Source organism: Ursus americanus, chromosome 32 (genome assembly GCF_024610735.1).
Source record: "Ursus americanus isolate L20-20 chromosome 32, mUrsAme1.1.p, whole genome shotgun sequence".
NCBI classification, from domain to species: domain Eukaryota; kingdom Metazoa; phylum Chordata; class Mammalia; order Carnivora; family Ursidae; genus Ursus; species Ursus americanus.
The window spans coordinates 23,777,723-23,797,740 of record NC_142158.1 but is presented as its reverse complement, the minus strand read 5'-3'; the positions used below and the strand labels follow the sequence as shown (position 1 = coordinate 23,797,740).

The window sequence follows — 20,018 nt, the reverse complement described above, 5'->3', positions numbered from 1 at the left end:
GAAGGTTGATAATTTAAGAAATACGGACGGCTTGAAAGAGCAAGCTGTGTTACAATAATAACGAAAGAATCACTATCTTTCAGTAAAGGGTCAGCAGTGACGAATTAGACAAACCAGAGCACGGAAGGCAATTGACTCTCCAACACTATTTTCTGTACAATGCAATTATTTTGCCTGAAAATATGGCGCATGTGGGTGTGAGGCTGCTAGTACAGTCCTGCTATATTTAGGTGACAATGCCGTCATAAGGACTGGAGAGAGGTGGCTGCGATGGGTAATGGGACCTTTGGTTCCCTTGACCTGACCTGTGACCGTATTCTTCCCAAGCCAGCCTGCTCCCCGTAGGCTTTTCTACTACAAGACTCTACAAGACGCCCCACATCCTACAAGCGAGCCCTATGATGACAACAGAAATCATTCAACGAAGATGTAATGGGTTTATACGCACTGTTTCAGGTGCTGAAGATACGCACACATGAAAAGCCTCATCAACTTATATGGGGAGGGGGGTCTCCAGTGGGGAGACCCATGCACCCATGCACAGTGTGGTTAGTACCATAATGGCGATGAACTACAAGGAGATTATGTATGTAAAATACTTTGCAAAATGGCAGGCGATACAAATAAGTCAGTGGTGGGTGGTATAATTGCCCCTGTTACTCTTTCTTATACTGAAGGCAATGGGGAAGCTATGGAAAAAATTTTGTAAAAAAAAAAAATACAAGGTTTGTATTTTAGAAAGAACATTTCTGGCCATGCCGTGAACAAGGGTAGATTGTAGGGAGTGAGCCTGGAGTTGAGGAAGGGATTTGGGAGGCAACACAATTCAAAAGAACTTTCTCACTGACGCGGTGACAGTGGGGATGGGGAGGCAGACATGAGTCATTTGGCAGACCAAATTCATGGGACCTGGTGGCAGGCTGGATTGGGTGGGAGAAGGCAAGAGGCAAGTCCAAAGAATAAAAAAGTGGTTCTGATTGGGTTGGATGAATAATGGGGCCTTTTACTAAGATAAAGAGCATGGCAGAGAGAGCGAGTATGAAAGGTGGGGACCCAAATGGAAAGTTCTCATTCAGAAGCCAGAGAGACAGATGGATGGATGTGAAGGAGGGAAGACGGGGATGGAGGGCCGGAGGGAGGGTTGGAGGGAGGCATGGGGACCAAAAGTGATTCAAGGAGGAGGGGGTTGGCCAACATAAGAGAGAAGAAAAAGAAAGATGGAAGGCTGCCTGCTGGAGTCCACAGTTAGGAATTTAACCAGAGGAGCTATAATGAAGGAGCGTGAGGAGTAGCCAGGCCAGAGTATCAAGGAACGGAAGGACAGTGGGGAGGGCGGAGGCGGGCAGCAGGGAGATCATTCTGCAGGGAAAGTGGGCCGCGGGCAAAAATACAGAATGCCGAGGTAACAGAGGGAAACGCAGGCTCAGTGAGGGGTTTCTGAGGAACAGGAGTAACTGCGAAGCAGAAAGAATAAAACTCATCAGGAGAAAGCTAAGAAAAGGTAAATAAACCACAGAATGTTTGAGTTAGAATGGCATTTAAAATCATTCAGCTCATCTTTTTTATTTTACAGACGAGGAAACTGAAGGTAATGCTAACTCCCATTCTGCCATTACAATTAGAAATAGCAGCAAAAAGGTCTGGATTGTCCATTCTAAGAAATATTTACTAACTAGGGTTGCCAATAAACATTTAAAAAATTGCCTCTAATAAGTCACAATAAAAAAAAATCTTAACAAAGGATCAACAAATGACTACATTGTATTTTTCTCTTTAGGGTTAAGGACTCTTCAAAATTTTTAAATTTACTTACTCAGTCTAAGTTCTCTTTTATAAAGATAACCGGCAGAAAAGAAAAAAAAAAAAAGTCTTGCAAGGTTTTAACTGATTTACATGGGTAATTAAATGTTCCAGTATGGGGGTGCCTGGCTGGGTCAGTCCATGGAGCGTGGGACTCTTGGTGACGGGGTTATGAGTCTGACCCCCACACACTGGGTGTAGAGATTACTTAAAAAAATTTTTTAAAAAAATCTTTAAAAAAAAAGTTCTAATACAAATGTCTCCAGGGACAGAAAAATATAGTTTCTATATTTTACAGAATAAAGATCAGGCTTTGAATTCCAGATACACCACATATATACCTTCTCTGATCTTTAGTTTTCTCAACCTAAGACATAAAATAGCACCATGTACTTTGCAAGGTTATTGTGTGAGCTAAATGAAATTATGAATTTCAAAGAATCTAACGCCCCATAAAAGGCACCCTACTTAGAGCAGTGCTTCTTGAATTATTTGTGGTTAATAACCAGCTTTCCCTCCAATTCATTATGGACTGATACATTTTAAAAACACAATGACAGAAGTGAATTACTCGAGAACATGTCATAAATTTGATGTCTTGCAAATGTTACATTACTGGAAAAGTTTCTAAGTGCTTACTTTTGATTTCATAATAATCCTGTACACTGGTGACAACTAGTTTGCAGACAGGCACTGGTCAGTGAGCCATTTTTTTGCACAGCACTAACTCAGAGCACAGCACGTGCGATCAGAGAGCGCAGCAGCGAAAGGCACTATGTCTGGTACTAGACAACCTGGACTCAAATTCCTCTCGACCACCTATACCACCTCTACCCTTCACGCCTGCTATGTCCTCGTCCGGGAAATGCGGATGTCAGGAACACCTCTCTCGGGGGTGTTGTAAGAGTTAAATGACTTCCTACATACCAACCAATCTGAAGAGTGACTGGAATGTTTATTTATTTATTTGGAATATTTTAAATGCTCAGTATTACAAATTAATATAATTATTACTTGAAAGGAGTGAGCATTTCTACACACACACACACACACACGTGTACACACACACACACACACACACACACACACACACACACAGAGTCATGGCTCCAAAGGTAAATATTTTCATGCTAGCACTGTTAATTTGTGTATTTTTGTTGTTTTTTGTTTTATTTGGAAAAATATGGAGATTTATTTTAGCCAAGGAAAATGGAAAATATTCTTATGTCTTTTATGTACAAAAACAGTTTTAAAAGTCATTAAAATCTAATCAATAGTTGTTGTTTTTTAAGCTTTCCAATGTACCAGGATTCTTAGAGTTCTCAAGAGTTTTCCAATAAATTTAGTTTCTTTTTATCATTTTAAGTACAATTCAGGGAATTATACTGTAAAAGTTTTTAAGATGCAATCTTTTTTCTAAGTAGAATAATGCTCTTCAAAATTTAATTAAATCATGATTCTTGAAAGTACGCCTTATTTAAAAGGGAGAAGGGGCGCCTGGGGGAGCTCAGTCATCTGCCTTTGTCGCCGGTCATGATCCCAGAGCCCTGGGATGGAGCCCTGAGTGGGGCTCTGACTGTGGAGAGTGTGCTTGAGGATTCTCCCTCACCCTCTGCCCCCTCCCTGACTTGTGCACGCATGCATGCATGCTCTTTAAAATTAATAGTCTTTAAAAAAATAATAAAAGAGAGAAAAAAGTATAAAACCCAATTAGAACAGTTGGTAAGAGTTAGAACAGACTGGACAATGACACTTTTTCCAGAAAAAACCTCAAAAGAATAATGTATTTTTCCAATCACACAATTAAAAGACTGAATCAAAATAAATTAGGAAAAAGTATATGATAGTCATTATTGCACAGTTCAACTAAAATGGTATTTTCTAAAAAAAGCTTAACGCTTGGTCTTACTTACACGGCTAAACTAAAACCGACTTGCTCTAAATAGTAAGGGAAGGGAAATCTGTTCGTTTTAAAGGCTGTTAATAAGAAGTGGCAGATTTCATTAATCAAAATAGATTTATTTATCAAAGTAGATTTAATTCCTTCAGGGGCAGTTCTCAAACTATAACATGAGAACATTTTAAAAAGCACAATGTAGTGGCAGAGATTGTTAGAGGCCTACAGACTCGAATGCAAAGGTGATGGCTGGACCCGAAGTGACCATCTTAGACCAAGAGATGAAAGCTGCATCCTGCAGCCCTGCCATGCTGGAGCCTTACGACAGCTCAACAGGTACCTCTGCACTTTACTTACATGCCTGAAAAGCCTATACTTTCTTTATGCCGTTACTTTTTTCCTGTCACTTTGAGACAAACCGAACTATAACTTTTATACATACAAATATACATATATGCACATACGTGTGTGTAACTGAGGTAAAACCTTTCCCTAAAGATTTTATATCATAAACCATATCAAACCAATAAAGTATAATTGTCTAAAGAAAGGAGACCGGTTTTCTCTAAGATGCGTAATTCAGTATTTCCCTCTTGTCTGTGGAAAGCCTGTAATAAACATTTACGCTCTGCCCCCCTACACTAGTGTTAATATTCGGGTTTTACTACACTTACCAAACATTATGGCTGTAAGTATTTGTATAATATCAACCATGATGTAAGAATGTCAGTCCCGAGAAGACAGTCATCAAATTTTACTTAGCTTTTAATATTCTACACCTAACAAGCATCTGACATATAGTCTATATCCAATAAGTACTGGTTGAATAAACACAAGACTTTGGATCCTTTGAAATTCATGTTAATTTACAATGATTTTTTTGGTCCTATTTCCAGAATTATGGTCAGATCTTAATAATCTGAAATTCAATCTTTAAAAACAATGATGGGTTATATTACCCAGCCTTTTTCCTGTTGTTTGCTGCTGACTTAGTTATGGTGCCTCTCAGATATTACTGCAAAGTCTCATACAACATTCCAGACGACATGCACTGTATAGGCTCCCTTGATTTCTTCCAGGTCCTAGATAAGAACATAAGGTCCTAGATAGTCAGGAGGCCTCAGGAAAGGTCCATCAGAGAACGATGATAGGGATGAGTACGGGAGGTAAGAGTGGCCAATTACAGACTCTCCTTGTGCCGGCAACAAGTGATGAAATGGAGCAGTGTGAGGAACCAAGGCTATTTAGGGTGGGAGTTTTAGCTGGGTATCGAATATATTTGGTTCCAGGAAGGAAGGAAGAACAGGACATAAAAATGAGGACTTATAAAGTTCTTGCGACACAGCAGATTACATAGGACAACAGTTCTGCAACACACAACCATTAGTACAGCATTTTATTTCACTTGTACACACACTTTATGACGACACTCTGCAGTGTAGAGTTAAAGATATTGTTACAGATAAACCAGTCATTATCTACTTGCAGTTTTTCTCCCTGTGTTGACATTCAAACACAGTTTCGTTATCATCCCTTTGCTCAGTGACTTTCCACCTGGACATGGAGTGAAAGCAAAAAGTGGGGGATACTGACTATGGAAAGATAGAGGACATTTTTGAAAGAAGGTATGTATAATTTAAAATTTTCTATCTAATAATATAGTACAATCCTTAATGAGAAAATTATGATCGTCCCTAACGTTTCTAAAAATTATCCCATTTGGAAAGGCTAGATGCCATAGTAGCAATAAAAGAAAAAGTTTGGAGGTTCACAGGACAGAGCGTAAATCTGAATTCTACCAGTTATTAGCACAGTGACTTTGGGCAAAGTCACTCTGTGCCTTAGGTTGCTCACCTGTCCGAAGGGGGTAACAATATTTCCTATCTGGTATGAGCCATTGTGAAAATTAAATGAGCTAATCTACATAAAGTACTTAGCACACTGCTTGCAACATATTGAACACTCAATAAGTACTGCCTTATAACTACTGTTAGCTACTAGCCAGCAGGAGTTCACAGAACACAGAATCTCTACAAATGCAGGGGATGATGTTCTACTCCAGGGAATATACCAGTTTCTCTGCAAAGCGCAGGGGATTTTCTTGTTTATAAAAAGAGTACTTTAATTAAAACAGACTGAGAAATATTACTCTAAGTCTTAATCTCATTGGTTCCAGAGTGAGTACTATTCATTCAACGAGCACACAGTATGTCTGCTCCCTCTGTCCTGCCCCCGGATGCTGTGTGCACAGGGTAGCAATATGGGGATGGAAGAGGACAAAGTGAGCACTGTGCTAGGAACAGGGAATGCAGTCAACAAAGGACCACAGAGACTGCTCGGACAGGAGACATTACTACACCTCAAAAGCTTTTGAACGCTTACGGTATTGGGGAAAGAATCTAAAAATACTTTTCTCCCCCTCCAGAGCACCTAGGCCACCGTCTGCTTACAAGAGGCAACTCTAGTTGACAGCTGACACCATTTTCATTCTCCTAAAACTGCTATGTCCCTTGTTTCCGTGGTGTCATTTCCTCCTGGGTCTCCTCCTACCCTGGCCTGACCCTGCCTTTTCAACCACTGTCGCAGGATCCTCTCACCTTTACTATCACTCAGATACTGGTGTCCCCTAGTCCTCTGTTTCTAGCCTTCCAGTTTCTATTTCCTGGATGAGCTCATCACCCACAGCTTCACCTACCACTTAAAAGCTAATTACTCCCAAACATTTATCTCTAGATCCTCATCTCCCTCCTGAACTTTTGGCCCGTATTTTGTATACCTTTCGGGGTTCTCCCCTGGATTTTTTCAAATTCATTTCTATTTTAAACTGCATTTCAAATTCAGTATGTCCCAAACCAAACTCATCTCTTCTACCCAAATTCCTCCTTCTCGTTTCCCCTTTTGGTTAACTGTACCATCTTCTACTACGTCTTGGGATAAAATACCAAGACGCCATCCTTGACACTCCTGGATACCTTCCTCATCCTCCCTTCTAAGTTCACACTGTAAATTTTACCTCACCAATATTTGTTGAGTCCACCTCATTATCTCCATTGCTAGAGTGACACGCCTTAGACTGGAACAAGGGTACAGCACAATGATTGAGTTCTGGTTAGGGCATCACGTGGCCTCAGTTTTCACCAAGGTTCCATCACTGACCGCCTGATCATGGGAAAACTACTTAACACCCTTGGAACTTAAGGCTTAAATAAACTAACCTATGCCACTGCCGTCACAGCAGTGCTTGGCCAAAAAATAAAACTTAAAAATATTTGCTACTGGTTTTATTACTATTACCACATTAAATATTACTATTGGTATTATTGCATTTATTATGGTGCTGAGCACAAAACTGATAAAAAAAAAAGAGTGATTAAATCAATATTATTAGAATCAGTATACTGGAAGAGTGCTACATAGCAGAAACTGAAGATCTAGTTCTATTGTGCACTGAATCACTCTGGGCTCTCGCCAAGTCTCTCTAACCAGTGTGAACCCTGACGCTCACTTTAAAAAGTGCGGATGAAAGGTACCTATCCACCACACTTGGTGGGGTTTCTGTGACAACATCATGACATAATACATGAGCCCCGTGAAATATGGAAAGCACTCTATCAATGAAAGGAGAAATGATTTGACCCTTATGTTTACACTAAGTAGAGAAAATGTACAAAAGATTAAGGGAAGGTAGCTTCTCTGTTTCTGAAGGGAATAACACAATCGTATCATACAGGAAAGCTATAAAGTAGAAAAAGATTAGGAATGATGAGATTTCTCTCTTGACCCGGCTAGATGGAAAACGTAAAGCTAAATCAATAGAAAATATAATTACCTTCAAACCAATGAATCACATTTAGGGTAATCCCAAAATAATATGGTGTTTAGCACATGACGTCAGTACCTTCCAAATATAAATATAATACTGTGGTAAAAAAAGAAAAAGTAAATGTTTTCCTTGCTACGTAACTGTTCAAATGATAGGTGTTCATTTTCTTGAAATAATGTAAAAGTAGCAAGGGACACAGAGAAAGAGAAGAGAATGGCACTATTTCAGAAAAATATCTGACAAGAGATAAAATAGTGAGCAAGGCCTCAGGGGACACCCAAAATAACAGCCTAGTTAAAGATATTAGAAGCGATGAGATAAAGCCAGAAACAACTGTGAGGGAAATATTTTGCCTAAATTATTTGGGAGGTGGTTATTCAGTGAACAGAAACACATCTGGGAACGCATCTGGAGGAAAACTTAATTACCTAATCCTTGCCGAATTGTGTTTTTTTTTTTGTTTTTTTTTTTTGGTGGTGGCTTTTCCATTTTTTGGGCTTTTTTTTTTTTTGCAATTTCTTTTCTTCTGTTTTTTGTTTTTTGTTTTGGTTTTTTTTTAAGATTTTATTTATTTATTTGACAGAGAGAGAGACAGCCAGTGAGAGAGGGAACACAAGCAGGGGGAGTGGGAGAGGAAGAAGCAGGCTCTCAGTGGAGGAGCCCAAAGTGGGGCTCGATCCCAGGAGACGCTTAACGACTGAGCCACCCAGGCACCCCTTTTTCCTCTGTTCTGACAAATATTGTTGCTTGTGTTTCCAAGCCACTAGGGATAAAACTAGATATAAAAAACAGAATAAAATAGAAACTTAGCACAATTTGGTCTTTCGTCAGATTGTGTTCCAGTACGGACACGTGAGTCACTGGAAACTAATGAAAAGAAGAAAAAGAACTCAGGATGTTAATGAGTTAGCATCTTTTTTAACCCCCCAGACAGACTGGAAGAGCAGGTTATAGGATAGGCTGGGTAGTATGAGATAACTCTGGGATTCACTTACAGAAATCACCCTGGCAAAGCCATCCCGACTTTGGGCCCGTGTGCCCCTTCACTGCATAAGTATATGGTGGAGAGATCAGAGGACAGAACTTTCTCTGCAAGGCTGCCACCTCCCCTCCAGTGAGTTCTCCCTGCTAAAAGGTTCCCTCTTCCCTGAGTGCTCCTTACTTACTGGTTGTGGCATTTCATGGGGCAATCTCTGGGTATAGGACGCTCGGGCTGTGAATGGATCTCATGACGCACAAGGGTTAGTAGTCTACAAGCAACATGACAAATTAATCCAGAATTACATGGCACGTCGACAGAAGATAACGGCAAATTCTGAGGTGGATAATATTATGGCATTAAAAGTCCACACAAAGATGCTACAATTAAGGCGTAACTTAAGATCTATGCAACTTACATGTAAAAACAGAACTGAGTGAGGGGGATGGACCTTGCCTCCCAAGTTTAAGGTCTGGTTACCATAAACCTAAAAGGCCACTGGACTTCCAATAAAATAATCTCCGAAAACAAACAGAATTTTTAATACATAAACTGCTTCATGTCTCAAAATGTATCAACAGGACATTCTTATGTATTTCTTTCACACTTTAGTGTGTGAATTTGAGGACTCAGAGTTTCTTTTACTTAGAACGAGAACATATGCTTGACAGAACAACTCTGCGTGTTGTCATTTTTTGAATATATGTGAATATATGGTTTTATGTTAGGGAGTGACTGTGTAAATTTAACGCTGCTCAAATGAGGGGGGCCCAATTAAAGTCTACGTCCAAGGTCCCAAGACCCTAGGAACCCTAGTTTTATCGTCCTCAGAACAGCAAAGTGAAAAATCCTCTCATTGGGAAGTAACTCTTTCAAAATTACATGAAAAAATTAAATGATTCAAGTTTTACACTTTAAAAAAAAAATCCCACTAATAGCTTAAAAAGATAAGAGAAAAACCGGTTCAGTGACAATTGAATGTAGTCCCACTTATGAGATATTTACTAAAAATCATAAAAACACAAGTCTCCCTGAAACCAGGACTGTATCTTCGCAGTGCTAGGTTCCCTCCATGTCTCCGCAGCTCCCAGGACATAGTTCAAGCAACCATCATCTCCGTTCATATGAAGACATCAACTTAGCTCATTTTCCAACTGGATTAATCAATCGGAATAGAATAATTTAAGCCATATGATGGTCTGCTCATGACCAGCTGTTTTAAATTGGTATACGAAGTAATTTAGACACTTTCCTTCGCAAAGGTGCCGTGATTTAATAAAGTCCCGTTTGCTTCAACCTGTGGCAGCACCGCCAGCTTAACTTCAATCCAGCTGCTGTCATGGTAACAGCTGCCAGCTTTCAAACAACTGAGGAGAATAATGAACCAACTTCCAGTTGGCTCGTAAGGAAACTTCTATTGCTCCCAGCTAAAACACGGGCCAGTTTCAACTGTAAAGAAAATTAATTAAAAAAGATTTCACCTCCAGTGTCTCAGAGACCTGGCATCACAAACATCGCTGAATTCGTAGTTTAAAAGCCTGCAGCCCACAGTTTGGATTTCAGTGTTAAATGCGACAGGTTGTTTACAAAATTGTATTTTGTTGATGAAACAGATTAGGCAAAGACCCGTCCCCAATTCGTAACATGAATATATAAGTCTCCTACGGATGGAGGAAAAAAAATATCAAGATTCTTCGTTGTTAAAGGCTCATTACGAAAAAAAAAAAAGGGCTTCAAAAGTTTCAGAGGAAACAAGACATTCATACAGAAGCTTAAAAAGCAGATATAAGAGGAGAGCACCAAACAAACCATTTTAAGTCAGGGTCATTTTATGAATGCACGAAAGCAAAATGACAGTACGAGGCCCTCTAAAAAAGACAATATATTACTGAATTTTGGTAAAATGCGGGCCAAAACCATTTTGTGCTGGATCAGTTATCCAGACTAGCGGTTCTACTACAGAAATTCCTGAAACTTTGGTGTTTCCTATAAATGCTGATCTATTTGGCATAAAGCTGTGCTGGTTTTTATAGGAAAAGTAAGCAAACTAAGAGAGCAGAAGCCTGCTAAAAAGACTTCATTTATTTCTAAATGTTTGTTGCCGTTGAAAATTCCTCCCTGGATGGGTGGACTTCCCTGAAAGGACAGGAACACTTTTTCACTGAAGAGCAAAGGTGGACCGTATTGTCCACACAGGGGTGAGTGAGCGCTGCACGATTCATCACAAGCCACAGGACAGACGGGACAAAAGACACGACTTTATGATTCTGATGAACTGTCTAAAACCACGCAAGGATCACCTTGTTAGTAGTGATAATTTGATTTCTTCTTGGTTTCCAAAGAGTCCCTGTAACTTTCATCAAGTATATCACATTGTCCGCTTCTACCTTTTTCCAATACATCCTGTAAGTCATAACCTAAATATGAAATTGTATACCAAGGTTGCTTCTGCCCTCACTGTGCATATCCAATACAAGGTTTTAATAAAAAAACCACCTCTTGGAGATGCTATCTAGACTCCTACTCTACCATGTCAGTGATTCATAGCCCTTTGTGGATGGATGGGTTGTGGGATGGGGTGTCTTCTCCAGGTGTCTCCAATATCCTCTCCAGGGATCCTTGGTATTTCCAGTACTTAAAATATTGGAGATTCTTGGGTAGAGTACCTGATTCTGGGATCTTCCAGAAAGTAGAACAGTTCTAGAGAAGCTACACAGATGCCTCAGGGTAACTCAGAATCCGAAGAAAGGACAATGAGTTTAACCCATGAATAAAGGCAAGAGACTATTCTCTGACACTCTGATGTGACCATCTTTTGACCTCTCTATAACTCATGGATGCTGTTGAAACTGTTCAAGACGCAACAGATTTAAACGGTCCATCTTTGGAACAACATAAAAGGCTAGAACTTATTGTGAAATTGTTGCCCAGTTAGGTACCCACAGTAATCCCCAAACAACTGAGTCAGCACTCACCCAAGTGGAGGAGAAAGAGAGGTGTTGATTCCTTAACCTCACTGAATCACATCAATGCAACGAAGTACTTGGAAAGTGTTCTAGTCTATTCTGCACAATAGGATGCATGTCTACACTTGGCAAAATCTTGTGCAACAGGTATGAATTGTGCACATGGTTTGCTACTGCCCTAGTAATAAGCAAGAGGCAAGAAATTTCACAGGTGCAACAATACGTTTGCAATTTTGAAAGCATTCCATTCACCAGTGCTAACGTGCCCAAAAGGACTCCCTCACATGAGACGAGTTTACCTACAATAAGCTAGAATAAATGCAAAGGAGGGATACCGGGCAACTTAACAGACATCTAACATAAAACTTCTTACTCTTTAGCCTTGACCTCAGTTCTCTTTAAGAGCAGAAAGTATTATAAATGGTAGAGATCTGTCATTATTCTGTTTTCCACTTTGAAGGCTGTATATACTTAATGATTATAATTATGAAATCCTAGAATAAATATGCCTTCTATTCACTGACTTGAATATTTGGACAATTAGCTGTGTTTGTTTGAATGCACACAACTGTCTTTATTTCTAGTGGTTAGGATAATCAAGAAATGCCTAGAGGTGAAAAAAAAATTAGAAAGACATACAGGAAAGATGAGGAAGGAAGGAGAAAGTAAATAGAAGAAGAAAAAGATTTTAAAAGATTTCTATGTAGTCAGGATAAGTCACTAATTGAAGGTGGAAAAAATAATTGCTTACAATTTGTATAAAGCAATCATATCCATGTAGCACTTCGACATGGTACAAAGGTACATAATTATAAACAAGAAGATGGAAATAAAAAGTTGTATCTTAATTAAGAAAAACAACAGAGGAAAAAAATTATGGAAAGTAGGAAGACCCATGCCACAAATATGCCAAGATAAATGACATATCCCCAGAGGGGAGAACAGTGCCCTAGACTTGAGAAGGTTTTGTGTGACCTTGGCCAGCCCTACTATTTCCTGCCTTGTATAATCACAGAAGGCAGTCAATGTTTGGTGATGATGAGAAGTAGGATTTTAAAGAATATAATTATGGGCTGCAAGTGTTTTCTGTGCAAACAAAATGATCATTCATGTCTAAGATTGTGTAAATATGCCTTAATTTTGGTCAACAGCAATTTCAACCTTAAAAAACAGAATCCTAAAACCTCCTTATAAATCACAATTCTTCAAGTAATCTTCAGGGATAAGCGTGTAAAAGCAAAGACGGTCCAGATACTCTTCAAAAAATGCTACTTGGTAGAAAATTATCTATTTTGTAGTAACATGATTTGGCCTATCTCCACGTCAGAACCAGCTCACCACCTCAAAAAGCCACATTAAAGGGGATTTAAGCAAAGCCAAAGCCGTTTTCATCTACTAGGTCAGGTATAAAAATGATCACAATGCACTTTACCTTCGAGAGACTGGCAATCTTACACAAATTAATGGTGTGTCGTGCACAGATGGGAGGAGGATGTAAGAAGAAACCACATCAAGAGTCCCCAAGGAAACTTAAAGGCTCAGAAAGCTTCAAAACTCTCGCCTTCTCTCTGGTACCTTTAATTGTGGCTACAATAAGTGCATTTTTGCCACATGCTTTTGAAAGAAAAAAAAGGAATGATTATTTTCTTAAGTACTAACAGACTTACTTCTCTTTCAGAAAATCCACTACTCTTTTGAAGTCAGCCACGCAGTATTCCCTTTTCATTTCCATGAGTACAGTGTCGGAGGCAGACTGGACTGGGATGTGCAGAAAAGCGTAGACTCTGGGATGATTAAGGATTTTTGCCATTTCCTTTAAAAAATGGAAGGAGAAAACATTAATCATTTCAAGGAATTAGGTAATGGTTTCCTTCAGGTCAACACTCACAAGGGCAAGCAAATAAACATGGCTGAAAACAGACCTATCAGCCGGGCTCTTTAAGCGAACGTTACCAGGAAATACTCTATGATGATGTTTGGAAATTTAACATTACTTTTGGAGGATTCCACGCAAGACTTCTTTCCTCACGCTCATCGTTTCTCTTAGGTGACAAAATGAAGGTACGCACACGGAATGCCTAAAGAGCAACATTTTTGAGTATTTCAAAATAACCACCACTCTTCGCTTGCCTCCAAGAAGTTTTATATTCTGCCTCGTTACCTTAGCAGGAGAAACAGCAATAGTTAAACAGTTAAGGCTCTATAATCCATGTACTTGAATAAAATCTCCAGACTTAAAGCCAGTCAACACTTTTTTAATACTGAAGGAGAAGAAGGAATGTATAACCCGTTTCCTTCTCAGCTAGTTAATGGACACATTTTTTAAGCATCTACGACGCAAAAGAGACAGCGTCATTCAACGAAGCAGGCCTGTTGGCCACGGGTCACCTGCTGACATCCAGATGTAGAGTAGGGAAGAAGAGAGGAACAGGAGAAGAACCTGGCTGGCAAAGTTAGAGCAAACTGGGGTGAAACAAATGAGGAAACGCACGGAGTGTTTTAGAAAATTCCTCAGAGCATACAAAGGCGGGCAGGAAGAATAATACTAGAAGGAAAGCTGTGGTAATGTGAGCATTTACAAAAGCAGTAAGGAAACAGACTGATTTAGCCCTTCTCCGCTGCCTCACAACTGGCTCCACCCATTGGATGGTTGGGAAAGGGGGAGAAGAGGAGAGGAGGGAAAGAGAAAGGGGGGGCAGGGAGGTCGTGGGGAGATGATGTGTACCAAGAGACCAAGAGGTAAGAATGTTGAGAAAGCTGCTCTGTGATAACTTGCAAGCGACTAGTGGTTTTTAGTTTTTAAAGGACCTCATTTTCACATCTGTTCCTTCATTTTCATCCTTAGAACAGTATTTTGAGGATCTTATGGAGTTAGAGAGCCAGCTAATTCCATAGTCACCTCCTAGTTATTCAGGGGTCAGTCATGCATATGTATCAACCATGCCCTGTGTGTCTCCACTTTCTTTCTACCGACTGCGAACATTGGGGCTTTTACCAGCGGGGAAGAAGAGACCAATTAACCCAGATCTGTCACCTTCTCAATAGCACCTTCATTGTTTTAAAAAACCCCTTTGGACTAAGAAATTCAAAAGCTCAATAATATTACTCATGGATATGTTTTATCCATACTTTCTTTATTAGAAATTAATAGGTATATATACCTTCTTTTATATATATATATAGGTGTGTGTGTGTGTGTATATATATATGTATATGGACAGATAAGATACATACAGATATAGATACACACATTAGAACTGGAGTTGAAGAGTTTCTGATTTAACAGAAAAATAACTGGTTAACGTATTATCTGTTTACAAAACTGTTACATTTCTTGGCTGGTTTCTAGCCAGATGGCTCGTCCTACCCTTACACAGTAGGTATTAAACTACTGTGTATGAGGCTATGTAAGGCAACACTTAGGATTACGTGCCCCACAGTAAATACGCTGGCGTTCTGCTATGCTTCGGTACCTATCAGCTCTTTCATGCCTGAACATCAGGATTCAAACATAGTGTAAGAAAAGTCCTTGTTTTCTAAAGGGGCAGGACTCTGCATTTGCTAACTTTCAACATACCTAACTGTGATAAAAGAGGACACCTTAACATAAAACACACTCTGGGGAATGAAATTTCACTCTCCTTCTCTGTGCCTTGGTTTCCTTATCTGTGAAACAGAGACAGTGGCAGTACCCACCACCTAGGCCTATTGGGCTATAGGGAAAATAAAATAATTCAGGATGTGCTTATCTGTAAGCACTCAACAGACAAGTTATCCACTATTATTCTTCCTCGCAAAGTATCTGAAGTTCATGGTCACACATGTTCCTACAAATTAATGGAAACCTAAGGGAACCTAAAAAGAACAGCTTTTCAATGAGCTAGTTCCCTTAGCTCGGAAGTGAGGACAGTTAACTTGTACTAATTTTCATATAATACATTGGAAAGGGGTTCCCAGCAACCAGGACCCAGGGCCAGAAAGGGGAGTGCAGTGTCTCCGGGAAACCCTCAGGGCGGCTGCCCCCCCCCCCCATCCCCACACACAGGGGACTGCCCTGGATGAAGTACTGCCCTGTTACAGAATGACAGTTTACAAATTAAAATTTAGTAGCCAACAAAGTAGGATAAATTTGGTGGGTTTTCCCTTTGGCTCTCAAAATAAGACCTTCAGCTTCATACTACAGGCTTTTAGAATGGTAGGCAGCAGAAAACAAGATAAAAATAAACTTGCTCCTTAATTAAAGTCTATATTTCTCCTACTAAAGGAGTTAGGGCTCAACATAGATTACTGTACCCCAAAGAGACAAAGTACGTATTTTTGGTTCTGTCTTTAGTTCTATTCCTCTTCTTGAGAACTCAAAGTGTTGGTTAAAGACCTTTTGGTTTCTGCACCCTTCAAAATTGTTTTATTTTCAAGGTTTAGCTGGTGTCAGAGATTACTTCTCTGATTCCTCAGCAACTGTTCCTGGCGTTACCCAAGTGCATTCTTGGTTCTGCCTTGCAATATGAGACTCAGTCTCCAAGACGGAAGCTCGACAGGAGCACGGAATATGGTTTACTCCTCTCACTGGATCCTCACAATGGCTAGTACTGTACTAAGTATACCACCAAACCACACATACATCTGGGTTCAGACCACATAAACACACAAAGAGATTTAAAATAAAAGTGCTATTTGATAGGAAGACAAATTTTCAATTAGTAATACTTTAGTTTGACTAAAGCAAGCAACACCTATTCAAGCAGGTGAACAAACATATGATTGGCCTGCCTTAATTTCTGGAGGTGAAAAATCACATGCTAATATACAGGTAAATACAAAATAAAAAGCAGACATTTCATAGGTAGCCACCCCCCCCCACCATGGGTTATATTTCTAAAAGTCTGCTGCAGCTTTATATTGGAATCACAATGTATTTTCTTACACAGGTAATTTATAAATGACATGTGGGGTCCAGGTTAACCAAAGGAAAAAGGGGCACTTAGTTCAAAATGTGGCTAACAAAAGAATGGCAGCCATGAGCAAGCCTGAGCTCCGAGCTGGCTGAGAGAGCCTGAGCCGTCAGGCAGGTGTGCTAGTTGGCATGTGTGCACACAAGGGGTGTGTGCGTGCGTGCGTGTATGAGGAGGTCTAGTAGCAACTAGCATGGAAATAGTATCTCTTTTAATATAAGGTCATTTATAGTTTAAGGGCGAATGTATCAAGGCTGCTTAGCATCTAGACGGTGACTACTTTATAGGCACGGACTACAGAACGGCTAACCAAATCCACAAATCAGTATTTCCATCCAGTGCTTTTATATGGAGTTCTCCTTTCATGAGCTGGTAATCAACTCAATGTTAGTTATTTTTTTTATGAACTTAAAAAGCGAAGAAAAAAATAAGGAGTTGAAGAAAACAGAATTAATTTGAAAAAAAGAACAATTCTATATATGGGTATATTTTAATTATTTTTTTATTTTTGAAAGAGAGAGAAAGCATGTCTGTGTGTGAACAGGGGGTGGAGAGAGGGGGCAGAGAGAGAGAGGGAGAGTGAGACTCTCAAGCAGGCTCCATGCCCAGGGCAGAGCCTGACACAGGGCTCGATCCCACGATCCTGAGACCATGACTGGAGGCAAAGCCAAGAGTCGGATGCCCAACGGACTGAGCCACCCAGGCGCCCTTGTATGGGTACATTTTTAAAAGAAATGTTCAGTTTCATCTGTTGCTCTGCAGTCATGAAATTAATCATCATATTCTACCTGGGTTTGGATATGTACTCAACAGCTTAACGAGGTCACTCAGTGAGTGTGTAAAATATATTACTACTTGCACTCAGACGCCTGTGCGTTCATTTTGACAGTTATCCATCCGAAAGCCCTCTCCAGTTATAGCTTTTTTAGAAAGTATATGCATATTTAAAATGCTAACCTTCACCATGCTATGTTTGCAACTGAACTAAGACATGTGATGAAGCAAAAAGATACTTAAAAAAAAAAACTTTTTTTTATGACTTAAAGACTACCTTTAAGCATTGTAAAAAAATAGCTTATTTGAGATATAATTCAAATGCCACACAACTGACCTATAAAAAAAGTAAGCAATTAAATGCTTTTTAGTATATTCATAAGATGGCGCACCATCACCAAAATGTAATTTTAGAATATTTTCATTCCCCCTAAAACAAATCCTGTACCCACTAGCAGTTTCTTCCCATTTTCCCCATTCCATAACCCTTTTCCCCCAGCCTGAAACAGCCAGTAGTCTACTTTCTAACTCTATAAATTGCCTATTCCACACGTTTCATATAAACAGAATCATTAGTCTTTTGTAACTGGCTTCTCTCGCTTATAATGTTCGCAAGGGTCATCCATGTTGAAGTACGTAGGCATTTTCTTCAATTAAGTAAAATATAGGAATTTAGAATCTATTAAATAGGCCACTTCATGCAAAAGTATCTCAAATATTCTATTATTAGCTTCATTAAGGTAGTAAAGCAAGTTGGGTCTATACTTACAGACTTTAACAACACAATCTAATGGCATAAATCTAACAGATTAGCTCTTATATACAGGATCTTACTAGGAATAGCTATAACAGATACTATACAAGATGGGGATGATGTTACAAAAATTTTTTTAAAAAACTTCTCTTAAAAAGAGAAGAACTGGGGGTGGGGCTATAAATGATCTTTTTTTTTTTTTTTTTTTGGTTCCCATTGTTTTTTGTTTTATTGTGGTAAAATATATATGACATAAAATTTTCCATTTCGACGATGTTTGAGTGTAGGATTCCATGACATTAAGTACCTGCACAATGTTGTACAACCATCACCACCAACTATCTCTAGAACTTTTTCATCACCCCAAACTGAAACTCTATACCCATCAAACAATAACTCCCCATGCTTCCCTTCCCCCTGCCTTTCGTCATCACTACTTTCTGTCTCTATGAATGTGACATTCTAGGCACCTCACATGAGGGAAATCCTACAATATTTGTCCTTTTGTGCCTGGCTTATTTCACTTAGCATAACGTTTTCAAAGTTCACCCCTGCTGGAGCGATACTATATTATTCTAAATATCTCTTTTCCAGGCAGTTGGGTGTTTTCTACTCTCAATGCCAGGGGACACTGTACAGGCTCCTATTAGCACTTGTTACCCTGTCCTGTAATTTTACCATACATGCTCACACCCCAACGGATAGATCTTATTTTTCTGCCTCTCCCAATTTCCTTGCTAATGTCTGGTCCTTAAATACTTAAGTTATAGTTGACTGAATGAATGAATGACTGAATGACCCGATTAATTAGTCAATGTGGTTATATTACAGTAAATCCTACAAAGACTTCTAGCTAAAGGTCAAAACAGCAATGCTTGTGTTCTAGGAGATCCTATTTCTGGAGTCACCTTCAACACTCTGAAAGTCATGTAAGTCAAGATAAAACAAGACCAGAGTCCTATTTCACCCATTACTTCATTAATGACACTATAACAGCCACTAAGTGAATTACCAGCACCTACATTTACTCAGCAGTCTAAAAATAAATTATCATTTAATAGCATCTGAAAGTGAATGAGGGAGCCTAAGAAGAGAATATTCCCAATCCTTATGTCCCAAGTGAAGAGGATTAGATATTGTGAATAGATTCTAATTCACATTTGATCTGTAACTTAATTATAACAGGGATTTCACTTCTGAACTGCAAAGAGTTAACATATTCTGTATTTGCATTAAAAGAAGTTGAGACAAATATCTGTTCTAATTAGCCTTCACAGAAATGTTAAAAGGACTTCAATGCTCCTTTACCATTACCATTTCATCTAAGTGTCAGTCAATAATCAGACTTTACATTACAAAGATAAAAATATACATTAATACTAATGTCAGAATGCTAAGAGTTGTAATTATACCCACATTTATTTTCAACTGATATTATCATTATTCTATTTTATAATTATGATTCTGCTCTGCCATCACCAAGAAATCAAAAGAGAGTTTTTGTATCCTGACTGGGGTGATGGTTACACGAATCTCTATGTATATGAGAATTCATGAAACCTGAATACACAGATTAAGTCAATTTTACTGTACTAGTTTTAAGACAAAATAACAAACAGGAAAATACACAGTAAAATCTGTTGTTTTAAATACTATATAATATAAACAGGTATATCCTAAAAAACAAATGTATAGTATACATACAGTTACCTTTTTTCTATTAAAAAAAAAAAAGATTGAGTCTACTAACTGCTAAAAGAACAAATCAATACCTGATCAATTTAATGGGGAAAGTGCATCCCAGTTAGACTGAGCACTCAGTGAAGACAATTCTATTGGCTTCTCTCAAGCCTGATATAAATAATTAAGGAATGCGATGGAAAGGCAGATGTTATTTTTTTTTTTAAGATTTTGTTTATTTATCTGAAAGAGAGAGAAAGGGAGAGCATGAGTAGGGGGAGGGGCAGGGGGAGAGGCAGACTCCCCACTGAGCATGTAGTCCAACGTGGGGTTTGATCCCGGGACTCCGGAATCATGATCTGAGCCTGAGCTGAGGGCAGACACTTAACTGAC

The 20,018-nt window shown here is 39.1% G+C and overlaps 1 protein-coding gene across 5 annotated transcripts in view; it reads right to left on the bottom strand.

Moving 5' to 3' along the window:
• CDKAL1 (CDKAL1 threonylcarbamoyladenosine tRNA methylthiotransferase) overlaps positions 1 to 20,018 on the bottom strand; it is a 673,848-nt gene that overhangs the window by 249,302 nt on the left and 404,528 nt on the right. For all 5 annotated transcript variants that reach the window (XR_015722607.1, XR_006779269.2, XM_087858100.1 and 2 more), the window contains one exon: positions 13,133 to 13,278. Coding sequence is in view for 3 of the 5 variants with exons in the window: in XM_087858100.1 (XP_087714226.1) it covers positions 13,133 to 13,278 (146 nt within the window). In the remaining 2 variants the exon portion in view is untranslated. The remainder of the gene's footprint in view (positions 1 to 13,132; positions 13,279 to 20,018) is intronic.